Source organism: Castor canadensis, chromosome 9, assembly GCF_047511655.1.
Source record: "Castor canadensis chromosome 9, mCasCan1.hap1v2, whole genome shotgun sequence".
Classification (NCBI taxonomy): domain Eukaryota; kingdom Metazoa; phylum Chordata; class Mammalia; order Rodentia; family Castoridae; genus Castor; species Castor canadensis.
In genome coordinates this window covers 151,225,754-151,240,029 of record NC_133394.1, presented here as the reverse complement: position 1 = coordinate 151,240,029, position 14,276 = coordinate 151,225,754, and the positions used below count along the sequence as shown (strand labels likewise).

Sequence of the window (14,276 nt, the reverse complement as noted above, 5' to 3'; positions counted from 1 at the left end):
GCAATGCTCTCCACAACCTGATGGCCCTTGACACTGCAAGTTACTAGAATAACGCAGACTCAATACCAGGTTCTGCTTCTGCAATGTGACTCCAAAACTAAAGGCCCTCATCTCTAAAACCACTGTCCTCAGAGACCTGTGAGCACATTAGAGGAGGTGCTGTGTGTGAAGCTAATATCACCTACAACCGCCAGCCCAAGACCGGGCTTTGGGGGGGCTGGGGAAGAGACCATTCCTCTGATGAGGCTGGGCTCTACCTCACCCTTCTAACCATACTCCCACTCAGCTGCCCCTGTCCCCACTGCTCCAGGGACTGTGGCAGGCAAGGTGGCTGTTTCCTGGGCCAGGAACGCTCCAGGATGAAGGGAAGTCCACCTCCACTGCCCCTTCTTGTAGGTGTTAGGAAAGGGCAACTAGCGCCCACATTTCTCGTGTTGCTCAGGGTGACAGCCACTGGTTTTCAAGTGACACACGTTTTGACACTCTTCACAAACTGCCTCACCAGGGATGCATGCCTTTTAGCCTCCTCTTACAAATACAGTCAAGGGCACATTATTGCCAAGGCCTAGCAGCTAGGCACAGTGGCTCAACCCTACTTCTCAACCTGGGCCCTAACTGTGGTGTGTGGCTGCCCTGCAGTGCTTGCTCTGCACAGCTAGAGTAACACATGCCCATACCAGCTGCGCCTTCAAAAGCATTCAAAGGTCACTAGAGAGTACCATTACACATCTCAAGGCCCTCTGCAGTACGTTCTCCACTGCCCAGGTGGCCTTGTGTCCCGAACTCCTGTGCCAGCCACACTTCTTCTATTGCCCCAGTCACTGCTTCTACTTCCTGCAGGAAGCCTTGGCTGTTATGTGGTGCTCAGAAGGAACCTGACTGGGAAGATAGAGACAGACTGCATTCCCAGAGCCTAAAGCAGTGCCCAGAACAAGGAAGACGTGCACTTGCCAGACTGAAGAACCCACAAACATATGGCAAGGTCAGTGGGGGACAGAGTACTGTGGGCATGGGCTCTCAGGCCAGATGGGCACTGGGACAAGCTGCCTCACCTACCAGCTCCAGTCTCCTCGCTCTACTGTACACAAGGGGCAATCCCCCTTACCAGGGATGCCCAGAGGTCCAGGTCAGTCACTGTTCAGAGCAGCATATGCTTGTTATTAATCATTTCCAACACCAGAAGCTTCAGAAGTCTCCAGTCACTTCTGCTGAGTGAGTTAGTGGCTTACCTGTCTTCTTGGGTAACCCCTCCTAAGGCTAGAGACCCCAGACCCAATATGAAGGACGCTTCATATCGTCACTGCAAGGCAAATGCATGGGGCTCTAACTCACAGTTGTTATTCAAAAGACCGGCTACCATTATTTGTGCACTGAGTTTCTTCATGTGCCACTCTGCACCACACACCAACAATGACTTCCTGGCACATGCTTGCACACTATGGAAAACCAAGAACCTAGAGCTAGGATTTAGAACTGGACTCCTACTAACTAGTGACAGACAGGAAACTGAACAAGGCAAGGGAAGCATGAACTTTAGTGTGTTTGAAAATCACTACAAGGAAGTAGTCTCTGGCTGTAAGGTGGTACCCCCCTCCCTCCTGGATCTTCCAGGGTGGGCTTCTGAGGTACAATGCTGGGCTCTTTCAGCCCGTGTTCCGTTATCTGCATCTTACACTCACCCAGCTCACAGAATGGACATTTATGAAGGCCATGTGTGCACTCATACATCAGCATCAAGTGCAGACCATTCTACAGAGGGAAAAATTTCTGGACCACAGATACACAACCTGGCTTCCAGCCGTGCTTAAAGGTGAACCTGCATGATTTGAGCAAATTACTAACCTTGAGACAGGGCTTCCTTATCTGAAAACTATGGGCAACATTTCATCAGGCTCTTGTGGAGGGTAAGAAAAGAGTAAGAACACCTTGCCACTAAGAAAGGGCTGACCGGATAGGAGCTCACATGAGAGCAACAGTAGCACTGGGCCTTTGATAAACACCGTGAAATAAACAAAGACGTTCGGTGAAGAGTCAGCTTTCTGCTGTCCTCATGTGACCCAGTGCACCTTTGGGAAGAAGGAAAAGAGGGCTTGGGAGGCAGTCTGTGGCTTCCGAACAGAGAAGCAAGCACTCTCAAAGAAGAGCCAAACTTCCCTTTAGCATGACCTCCAACAGGTGTGAAGGAAAGCAGGCCAGGTAGGCAGGCACTGAGGCTACAGCAAAGGCGCTGGCTGTAAGTCACCTGCAGCTGAACCAGAGCCACAATGGATGTGAAGGTGTACGTACTCAAAAGAAGGCTTCTATATTTCTAACCCCTCAGGGCTCTGACAGGAGAGACTGTTAGCCCAGGTGGCCACAGCCCACACAGGCTCGATGCCTTGACTTAATCTGTGCAGGCTATCTCCTTAGTCTCTGCTTCTCCCAAAATTCCAAGTCAGTATTCCTTGCAGCTTCTGCATGTGGCTATCTGAAAGGTTCACCTGGTTCACTCAAAACATGCCCCATAAAATAAGTTCCTGCTCCCCTCGCCCTCTCTGCAGTGCTAACTCCCTCCCACTGCTCACTCCTTACAGAAAGCTGCTCAACAAACATCCTTTTGATTCTGTTCCCTTTATCTATCCCACTGCCACTGCCACGAACAAGCCTTTATCTTACCACTCCGCAACCACTGCAAGAGCCAAAGCACCTGGCACCTGCCCTGCAGTTTTTCAATTCTATCTTCACTGTAAGTGTTCTTAACACACACCTGACTGTAACACCGCTGAAACCGAAGTCTATTCCCCAGCTGTGTCTTCCTGTAGGCTAAGCTCTAATGCAGCCAAACTCCCAAACCTGAAAGGACCGACCCCCTCCCCCCACCCCGCCTTTCTGGCCAGCAATAACCTGCTGAGCCCAGCAGGTCTTGTTCCTTCCCCTTCCATGGACCCTCCTGCCTTCTTTCAACAGACACTACCTGATTACTTCCTCTTTTACATTCAATGGTAGCTTGTATATCTTCAAGGCACTTAGGAATTTCTAAGCCTTTCCCTTCCATCAGCTCTCGGAAGAGTTTAAGAGCAGGGTCCAGTTCTCATTCATCTCTGTGTCCCCAGTGTGTGACAAAGTGCTGGTCAGAGAAACCTCTCAGTAAGAGTTTCTTGGACTGATAACTCATAGCAAAGGAATCTGTGCTCTTGACAAATTAGAAATCTGAATGAATGAACGAATGAACACAGGCCTTACCTTTACACTCTGAAGCAGGAAAAAGAGGAGAGTATAAGGCTTTTTCCCACCAAGTCTGCTTTTCTTGATTTCTATTCATTTCTTGTACATCAGTGTTCAATACAGGAAACTGTGCAGATTAAACCAAACATAGAAAATGTTTATAAACTTGCAGATAGAAAAAACATTCAACCATTGCTAATTATAGGCTGAGTAGTGAGTTTTTTGTTTTTTAACTGTTCTGGATAAGGCAAAGGAAAAAAAGCCAACATGTTCATAGAAAACAAAGAAAGTTCTCTTAAAAAGCTCTTACACTGGAAGTGGAATGAAAATCTTAACCAAAACCCCCCCAGACTTCTTTACAACAGGCAGGAAATGCTCTCAAATTAAGGGAATTTCTAGATTTCAGAAGTGCACATAGATAATGAGTGGCTCTAGAGCCTGAGGTGCTCTAGAGAGAATGGGGTGGGTGAATATGACTCTTGCCTATGAATCTCCATGGCCACAGCAGGGTGGAAAGTACCTAGCCCACAAGAAGGATCCAAGTCTGAGTCCAGGCTCCAACTTTCACAAGTGGAGCTCTCAAGGCCTAGGTGGATCTGGCTTACCCTCATGGGGAGTGGGCACTAGACACCATGTGGTTGATGGCTGACAGACAGCAGCTGTCATTGGCAATCAAGAGTTCTTTGTGTAGTCATGAGAATTCGGCTGGCTTCAGTCAGCACATGCATCCTGGTGTGCTGGTGGTCCCCCCTTCCAGTACCTCCCTCACTGTGCCTGGGGCACAGTATGCTTGCCAACAGCTCCTAGAGGAAGGCCTAGGTTCTGCACTTTGTACCTCTCAGGGCCCATATGCTGTGCTCTCAGCAGAACTCTGCTCAACAGAGAGGCCTGTGAACTCTGCACAAATCTTTACTTTTCTAAAAGACATGTCATTATGTGTTCAAGTTTAAAACCTGAACTATTTTGGTGCTACTGAACATCAATTCTCTCACAGGATTTTGTTATGTTTTTAACTGTAAATTATTCTATAGGTCTAAATCTGGTTGACTCAGTACTGTGTTTTAATTACATAACTAAGTGGGAAACACACTTCAAACGTTCCTGAAATATCCCAGGAACTGAAAGAAAACTGTGCTGCCTATCCAGAGTAGTCAATTAATCTTCATTATTTTCTCCTGCAGATTTTTTTTTTTTTTTTTTGCAGTACTGGGGCTTGAACTCAGAGCCTACACCTTGAGCCACTCCACCAGTCCTTTTTTGTGAAGGGTTTTTTCAAGATAGGGTCTTGTGGAACTATTTGCCCAGGCTGGCTCTGAACCGTGACCCTCCTGATCTCTGCCTCCTGAGTAGCTAGGATTACAGGCATGAGCCACCAGCACCCAGCTTCCTGAAGCTTATTTTAACAATAAAAATTAATACTATGCCAGTGGCTCATAACTGTAATTTTAGTTACCTAGAAGGCTAAGATAGGGAGGATCACAGTTCAAGCCCAGCCCAGGCAAACAGTTTGCAAGACCTCATCTCCAAAATAACCAGAGCAAAATGGACTGGAGATGTGGCTCAAGCAATAAAGCCTGCTTTGCAAGCACAGAGCCCTGAGTTCATACCCCAGTCTCACCAAAAAAAGAAAAACAATATTGCTGCTAAACAGATGCAAAAATCAAAGGGACAAAGTTAGATGTAAAGCAAACAAGGACAGCCATGCACAAAGAGTGCAATTAATTAAAGGTGGGTCATGGCACCCCAAGCCTCTTCAGAAAGGCCCTACCTATTCTGGGAGCTAGCTGGGGCATCTAGGAGGCTGGCCACAATTCTCCATTATCCTAAGGCACTACTGAAGAGAGATGGTAGTAAGTTCCTATAAGCTTTGTTAACGTGAGTTCAATTATGCTGCTTATCTTTTAAACCTCTAGTGAGACGAGAGGGCCATGGGCGAGAGAGGTGGACAGAGTTAATTGTAGTGAGGAAGTCAAGCTGGAGCGCTCGAGGCACTGCAGAGGGACAGACCAAGATGAAGTAAGATGCCAGTGAAACTTCACTGGAAGCTTCTTTAGGGCAGGACCATAAAGGTATGGTCATCTTTTGCACCTCCAGACAAAAAGCATCTACAGCTTTTTGCAGAAGTGTCCCCCAGCTTAGTCTCTGATTATCTGGCACATCGTGTCCTCCTTTTCCTCTGCTGAGACCATGGTAAGAGCTTGCCAGTTTCTGCCATTATCTATTTTGCATACTCCATTTGGGTGTCAAACTCCTATGGAAAGGATTTACTGTCTTTTGTTTTTTGCTTCAATGACCATATTCAAAAAAAACATTTTATAGGGCTGGGATGTAGCTCAGTGGTAGAGGGCTTGCCTAGCATGTGTGAAGTCCTGGGTTCAATCCCTACTACCAAAAAAACAAAAGAAAAAAAAAAACCACATTTATGACATCTTTCCACTAAGTTATTTCCAACTTTTGGGTTGCACGGCTCTTTGTTTCTCTAATGTCTATTTAATGTATTAACTTCTGGTTTGTGACTGAAAAGAATGCAGAAAAACAAGGGAAACTGAAAACAGAGGGGAGAATAAGACCACCTGTAGGAGAGCAAGCCTGCCTGCCTCCAGGTGTTTTCTCTCTCCCCTCCAGTACTTCTTCAAATGGTAGCTTCGTGAGGAGGCCTGCCCTCCAGCGCTCCAACCCACCCGCCTCATCTGTGCCCCTCCTTTTGGATATACTATCTATCATTCAGTGCATACACCAGCATGTTTACTGTCAGAGCCCCAAGGTGGCAGCTGCTACCACAAATGTAGGACTCTTTGCTATTTATTCCAGCACCTACACAGTAGGTACTTTATACATATACAATGAATCAATGAAAATGTGAAGAAGAAAAAAAAAAGGAAAGAAGGCACAAATTTCATCCAAAAAGCCAGACCATAGCTATTTTTAGCAATAGCTGTCACCTCACAGTTCAGAAGACAGAAGTCAGGTATGGAAACAAAGGCTTCACAGCTTTACATTCTCACTAAATAACCTAGTTCTGGTGAAGAGAAAGGTGCTGAGGCTCCTTTACTAGGGGTCCGGACCCCTTTGCCAAGACTTGTTTGCAATCATTTGGGTCACAAAAGGGAAAGGGAGCCAGGGAGCCCTCATTAGGCCTCTCTTTAGAAAAGCCACAGATAGGGAGCGCAGGAGACAATGGGAGCCTTGCAAGCACCTGCTCTGTACTACCTTTGCTAAGAGGTGCAGTGAGAGAGCTCTGACCCTGTCTCTTCCTGTGGGACCTGGGCAGGCCTCTCTCCTTGCTTAGCCTATGACTCCCTAGCAGTCAGGTGGAGAAATGAGTCCCTGTGGGCATGTAGTTGGACAATGGTGACAAACCCTGGCACAGGAGGGAGAGGTGACACACCTCTAGGATGACCCCTACTTCCTCTCCAACCTCCAGATCCACTGACCTCTAGAACCCAGTATCTTCTCCTCTCCTTAGTTGTACTGGAAAGCCCCTGAAGACAGGAACCAGGCTTTCTGCTTCCTTTCTCTGCTTCCGAGGGCTTGGCACCAAGTGAGTGACGGAGTAAATGAAGGGCACTTGTGCACACGTGTAGTACACTGCTTCTCTGTGCTAGTCCTTGCCTTCGTCCACACTTAAAGAGCCATGCTCACCCACCCTGCACACCTCTGCCCAGGCCTCTCTACCTCACACAGCCTGCCTCCTTGATCTGCCCCTGCATATCCACGTGTCTTCAAACGGCCTTCTACGCCTCCCCAGTGTGGGAAGGTTCTCCAAGGCTCCCACAGCCTCCTGGGCTCACCTCTACCATCCCACCTACCACATGACCTAAAATTTCATTGGCTCTGATGCCCTGAAGATTAAGGAACCAGCCAGTTGAATCATGGTACATTCATACAGTGGAATGGTACATGCAGGAAATTAAAAAGGAAAAAAACAGGAGAAAATATATCAGAACACGTATTTGCTTATCTTTGTAGAAAACACTCTTGGTGGACCCACCACAACTCACACTAGTAGTTGCTACTGGGGAGGGGACTTTTCACTGTGAATGTGCCCTATTATTATAACTTCTGAAGATAAACCTATTTCAATTAAAATAAATTGTTTGCAAACCATCTTCGTTTCTAGACTGGATTGACAGCTTACTCATCTGGGGCTCCTTCCTCAGTAACAGGTCCATAACAAGCATTCCGTAAATGTTTGATGAACTGAACTGAATTTTTAAAAAAACAAAACAAAACAAACATCCTATGCTTTTATGCTCTTAAATACCAATTCTATTGGGAATCCTGCATCTCTGACCTTTTGCCTAATGGCTACTAGTGGCATTAAGCAGGTACACAAACTGCCTTCTGGAAAGATGGCAGACAAGGGAAAGAATATCCTCTTCCAAGCTTCCCAAGACTGACCAGGAAATTGTGACAGGTGGAAGGACACAGGTCCTAGTTCCAGTCTGGTTCTAAGCTGTTCCTTCAAGCCACTGTTCGATTCTCCATACCTCGGATCAATCTACGAAGTAAGCTGCAACCTGTAGTGATGCTTCGAGAAGTGAGTGCTGACAGCAGTGACAGCACCTGGACTCTCAAAGAACCCCGAACATCCTCTGGAAGCTAAGACTGCTCAAGAAAACCCACAACTCTGATAACACGGAAATATATGAACATACTAGAAAGCGAAGGAATATGGTAGTGGTATGATGTGGAATCTTGCTTCTTTCCTCTTTTTCTTTCTTCCCAATCTGGAACCAGGTGAAATACAAAGTACATAAAGGGATATACTTAAGGAGGAAAGGGGGGGGCAATAAACAACAAATGAAGGCTAACAGTATTATTGGTTTCTCCTAGGCAGTTTAGATTTCAGTTTTTCAATGGGTTTAAACTCATCCCTCTATAGGGAGGCTAACCAGAGCGGCAACGCTCAAGTTCCTCAGGATTCCTACAATTACAGGCAAGGACTGCATACCTAGGCACTAGGCTCAACAAATGAGTAGGGTGTGGTCCACAGCCATACAGAGTTGCAATGGGTGTAGGGTAGAAACTATGTAACTCAGGAGAGATGGAAACCAGTAAGACAGGCAGAAAGCGCAAGACAGTTAAGAGGAGGGAGAATACATTGTGATGCAGGGTGAGGGTGGAGTAGGGGACAGTGTCAGTGAAAGAGGCAGTATGTGAAGAGGGGCTCATGGTATATGGGTGGGAGCCAGCATGCAGGACAGATAGAAGGGAGGGCCACACACACCTGCCCACTTTAGGTGGCATGACTTCTAGATGCCTCCAACTCTGTTTAATAAGCTGCTTCTGGAAAAAGGTCAGGCGCTGCTATGTCAAATAACAGTTGAAAAGTGGGCAGGTAGCTGTGTAGATTTGTTTTGTTTTGTTTTTGAAACAGGTTATTGCTTTAAGTATTAGTTCTGGTGCAATTAATCTAACCTCAAACCACTTTTTAGGAATATAGTTAAGGTTGGTACATTAACTTCACTTGACAGACTCAACATAGAATTTCACAGCTTCAGGAATCTGAACTTTGTATAAAGCAAGGTACATCTGTACCTGTAGAAAACATTTTGCTGCATTTGCAAAGTAGGTTCATCTTTTACATGTACCCCAATGTATCTTAGAGAACACTGTTCACTCACAATATATGTCACATGCAATACACAAGTTTTAATAAAATGACCCATCTCAAGGGGCAGTTAAGGCAGGCTTGCTACCTAACGAAGCTCTTTGCTAGCAACTTCATCCTGGTTCACTGACTTTGAAGCCTGGAATGTTTATACATACTAGGTTTTTGTTTTATGCACAGTCCATGTATAGTACATAAGAACCTTGCATCCTGTGATTCATTGTGAAATGCCTCTTCTCTGCAGGGAAGTCTACTGTCTACTTCAAATTTATAAATGTCAAATCATTTTAAGTCCTTAAATGTAAGCTCATAAGAGTGATAAGCTCTAGGACATTTAAGCTAATTTCCCAATCATTTAGCCCTATTCTTCACTGTCTGATGTGGCTTTTCTTGGGTTAAGGTCTGATCAAATCTTCTGTCAAATACTGACGTGCACAGACACATACCTCTGCCAGCTGTCCTGAAGAAACTGGATTATCTTCACAAGCAGGGAACTGACAACCTGCTTTGCAACTGCAAAAATCATTAACTTCTTCTTCACATTGTGCCGTTATTTCGCAATTTGCTTCTGAGCTTTCTAAATCTATTTCCAGAGCCTCATTCATGCTGCATTCCACACACTGACTCTGCTTTCCGACTGGCAGAATTCCAGTCACCTCCTCCTGGGAATCCAGTGATGTCTGAGCACTCTTTTCCATTCCAGATTTTTTTAATCTGGGAAGGAATTTCCCAGACTCAAGCTCTGATTTCCCATAGTAATGGCCTTCTTTCTCAGCATCTTCTTCCAGAGGTTTAAGATCTGCCTGTGGATCTTCAAATACATCAACCTGAGGAGGAACAGGAATATTTGCTTCATCTTTCTCAGATTCAAATTCCGACTCACTTCCTCCTCCGGGGGACAGTTCAGATGCAGAAATTGGGCGAAAATGAGTCCTAGGAGATATCCGAATAGCCCTGTATTGTGTTCTGTCAACACCACATATCCTGGGGTGAAAAACTTCGCTGTCTGAATCAGAGCAGAGGATTGATTTCGGCTTAAAACTAGGGCTGAAAGATGCAATCCCTTCAGGTTCAAATGAACATTCTACGTGAAGAACTTGTGAAAATGGATTGCTTAAGTCAAAGGAAGAGAATGAATATTCAAGTCCAGGGTCTTCAACTTGAAAGTTACCACATGCTCCTAGCAAGTCTTCATGGAAGATAAAAGAAAATCCTTTATTTAATCCATTCTCTCCACTCTTCGGCTCATCATTCTGTTCAAATGACATGAAGGGTTTCCAGAACTGCCTGTGACCAGGAGCAAAGCTGTTTCCAGGGGTCATAAAGACATCTGTACCAGCTATGGTCACCACATCAGAAGCTGCACACTGTAACAAGCTTCCTTTTGTGTGACGGGGCGGTACGACTGCCCACTCCCCATCGCTATCGAAGGCTTTGAGTTCGCCATAAACTCCTCCAAGAATGAATGCGTTCTCTCTACCATGGGCCACATCCCAAGGTTTAGAAGGTGTGGTATAATCACCACCGTCCACCTTCGACAGCTCCCTTGATACAAATGCTCTTTTCTCCAGGCTCTCCTTCTGACCCTCCCAGAGATGATATTCCGACCTCTGCACAGCCCTACTAGGCTCCTGCAGGGTCTCCACTTTAGCTTCACCATCCAGGCAGCAGCAGTAGTTATTTACATCTGTTGAAAACAACTCATCGTCAATCCTTTCTATTTCTACCATAGCTGCAGAATTTCTGTCTGCCATCTTTGTCCAAATGTCTTTAATAACCCCTGAGCTATAGCCATCTTCATGTGGACTGCGTTCACTACACGCTTGTGTAGTTTCAAAGTTTTTGTTTTCTGTTTTTTGTTCTAGCTGAATACCACAGACAGATTCTAGTTTAGATCTTTTTTTGAAAACTAATGTAGGAATTTCTCCTAAAGTTCTACTGTTTTGCTGGCAAGCTTCTTCTTGCAAAAAATCTAGAAGTTCTTCATCTACATAACTTGATGAGACTCTAGGAACTACATAATTAATATCTTCTGCATTAAATCGTGTGGATTCTTCAAGCTGGATGTTTAATGTCTCATTATCAGAACGTGTTTCTTCTGAATGGGACCACGGACTACAAGTTCTTGTTGAAAGATTAGAACAATGTTCATTTTCTTCAAAGGCACTATTTTTGGTCCATATTAGCAATCTAGACTGTGTTTTCCCAAGCATATTAGCACTAGAATCTGTATTTTCATTTCCCAAATTGAGTGTTTCAAAAGAAAATGGTAAAACAGAATTACTGCATTGCACTTCAAACACTGAAAAACAAGAGTTTATACCAGATCCTTCATTAATATCTGAAAAGAGCTCTTGATTGCCAGCAAGCAAGTGTGAATTGAGCACTGTGCTGTCCAAGACTGGAGAGTCTCCTCCGAAACTCTCTCCATCGGCATCGCCAGAGCTGGATGAACAGCACTCCCAAAACTGAGCCAGATTGCCAAGGTCTTGCAGAAACAAGCCCTCAGCACCCACGGAGCTGGTAGAATCAGTCCATATTGCACGTTCCCCTTGCAACTCCATGCCATCTAACACTATGCAACATTCGGCCTCAAAATCTGCATTCTCTTTGCTTTTTTGTCGAATCATATTCAAAATCCGACTTTCTCCTTGCATTGTTTCTGAGGCACCAGGATCCAACATGGATTGATCAATATCCACTTCATAGAAGTGTGTTAATTCTGATAGATGAATATCATCCAAGTATTTATTGTCCTCTGGTAGAGGACATAATGAGGTCCCAGCGAGGTCAATATCCTCATTTATAACGGCAGGCATTTCTACAAAATGACCATCAATGAAAGTACCTGCTGCGAGGTATGTTTTATGAATATTATTGTTGCTGATACAAAGACCATGCACTGATTCAGACAAGTCTTCCACTGCCTCTGATGTCAAAGCACTTGTATCTTGTCTGTTTCGGTATGTGGTCTCTAGTTTGCTTTTTCTGCTTAATGGAACAAAATATTCAGCAATTGGTTCGGTGTACCACAACGGCTCCTCTTTATACTCTTTGTCATTTCTGCTCTCCGCATACAGGTCTTTTCCTCCAGTGCTCCCGGGTTCTTTCCTCCCTGTCTCTTTAGCTGGCCTTTTACCCCGCTTGCACAGCTGCCTGATGGACCCACTACTGCTGCTACTGCTGCTGCCTGCATGAATGCTCCTTTCTGCCTTTTCACCATGTTTCAGTGACAGCCTGTTTTGTCCACTTCGCCCTTTTTTGTTTCGAATTTCTCGTGCTTTGTGTCTTACTTTAACGTATTTCATGGATGCTTTTAATTCTCCCTGATTACCACTTGAACTTGAGCCTGCTTCACTAGAGCCAGAAGACCAGGAGCGAGGGCGAATCTTCCCTTCAGGCTTATGTCGGATTTGCTTTTTGTACAAGGCAGGCTTTTCTTCAGCAGTGCCATTACTCACTTTGTTCTCCTTCTCATATCTGCTTCTGCTCTGGGTTTTTTCATGCATACTGGTGGACATGTCAGTGCTTCTTTCCTTGACGACTTCATTCTCACTATTACAGTCTTTGGGAGAGGATGTATCTGTGCTCACTGGGGGGGCTGTGGACGATGAAGAGGAGCTAGAGTAAGAACAGGCTTTGGACTTGTTCCACACTGTCATGATTTCTTGCAGGCAAACTGGCTTCTCAGAAAGTGGTGGAAATGCTTCATAGTACCTGAAAAGCAGAGTAAAGAGTTCACAAGCAAGCGCTTTTATGTATTCATTACACACAGTAAAATACCAATGCCAACCAGAGAAATAGAGCATTCCATCTTAATAGAGTCAACATTAACCAACCAGTAACTTTAAAATACTCTTTAATACAGTAACATATACTATACATTAAAATTAGTCTCATGAATCAAGCACTTTTTTTTTTTTTTGTGGTACTGGGGCTTGAACTCAGGGCTTCGCACTTGCAAGGCAGGTGCTCTACCGCTTGAGTCACTCCTCCAGCCTTTTTTGCTCTGGTTATTTTGGAAAGAAGGTCTCACTTTTTGTCTAGGTCAGGAATCCTCCTATTTTATGCTTCCTACTATAATTGGGATGACAGGCATGTGCCACCAAACCCAGCTTGCCCCTCTTCCCCCGACTTCCCCGGGCTGGCCTAGAACCACGATCCTCCTGATTTCAGCCTCCGGAGTAGCTTGGGATGACAGGTACCTTGGTTGAGATGTGGATCTCATGAATTTTTATTTTTTGGTCCAGGCTGACCTAAACCTCAATCCTCCTGAGCTCAGCCTCCCAAGGAGCTAGGATTATATACAAGGAGTGAGCCACCAGTGCCAGGCTTCAAGAACCTTTTGGCTTAGCACTATGATAACACTATACAATTATAAAAATATGGAAGGCAAAAGTTATCTTCAACACTTGAATTTTAATTAAGAAGAAATGATAAATACAATGTAGTAGAAAGAATGTAATCTTTTTAGAAAGAAATGTCTGAATTTGATTCTGAACTTACTATGCTTAGGCCAACACATTAGAAAATGAGCTTAAAGGCACATTTCCTTAAGTGTAAGATGGTGAGCACATGAGTTACTTCACAAAGTTGCTGTGAGCATGGAAACACATGCCGTTGAAAAGCTGGGTAGCAAATGAGTCAAAAGTATGATCTCTGAAGCCACATTCCCTGAGACTGAACTCCGACTCTGCCCCTTACCAGCTGTGTGATTTTAGGTCTGTTACTTACTCTCTCTGTGGCTCAGTTTCCTTACCTACAAAGTAGGTGTAAGAACAGTAGCCACTTCACAGAGCTGGTGTCAGCAGTAAAGGAATTAATATGAGAAATGAGTCAGAACAGCACCCGCTTAAGGGACTGTCCTTGTTCCTGTTACTTTATCTTGGGATGCATTCCTAGGCCTGAATTTAAACAGGCCTTCTAGGAATGGCCTAGGGAACATAATATTCAAATGCTTAGGGAAGAGGATGTTGGGGAAGTGGACCACAGCAGTGGTCTTGCAGTCTCACTGTACAGCTGTTTAGTGAGCAGTGACTGCAAGGTGAGGATAAGCTATCATGATATGTACACATGCAGTGTGCTGGAACAGAAGCCTGATTGGACTGGTGACCACTGGAAATGCAGAGAAGGAGAGACCAGGGAGGCTGGTTGTAGTGGGCTTGAAAACAGGGAGGCTGGTTGTAGTGGGCTTGAAAACAAGAAAGTGTTTTTGACTCGCTAAGAAACTAATAGTCATTGAAGATTTGAGAGGAGAACAAACTGTCAAAGGATGACCTAAAGCCACACTGGCCATTGATGTTCCAGAAGCAATACTCAAGGTCAAACACGAAGTAGCAAGGACCACGTTTTCAAAGGACCTGAACCTGACTCTCCTAAGTCTGTACTGCAGCTCTCCAGTAGAAATATATTGTGAGTTTCATACTTAATTGTAAATGTTCTAACAGTCACATTAAAA

At 44.8% G+C, this 14,276-nt stretch overlaps 1 protein-coding gene across 5 annotated transcripts in view; it reads right to left on the bottom strand.

Annotated features, from left to right (window-relative positions):
• Kiaa0232 (KIAA0232 ortholog) overlaps window positions 1–14,276 on the bottom strand; it is a 71,959-nt gene that overhangs the window by 5,520 nt on the left and 52,163 nt on the right. For 3 of the 5 annotated variants that reach the window (XM_020165298.2, XM_020165319.2, XM_074042669.1), the window contains exons 6-8: window positions 9,265–12,535; window positions 7,863–7,934; window positions 3,223–3,331 (exon numbers count right to left, since the gene is read on the bottom strand). In XM_020165298.2, coding sequence (XP_020020887.2) covers window positions 3,223–3,331; window positions 7,863–7,934; window positions 9,265–12,535 — 3,452 coding nt within the window. The remainder of the gene's footprint in view (window positions 1–3,222; window positions 3,332–7,862; window positions 7,935–9,264; window positions 12,536–14,276) is intronic. The other 2 variants (XM_020165311.2, XM_074042670.1) reach the window with 1 other exon arrangement.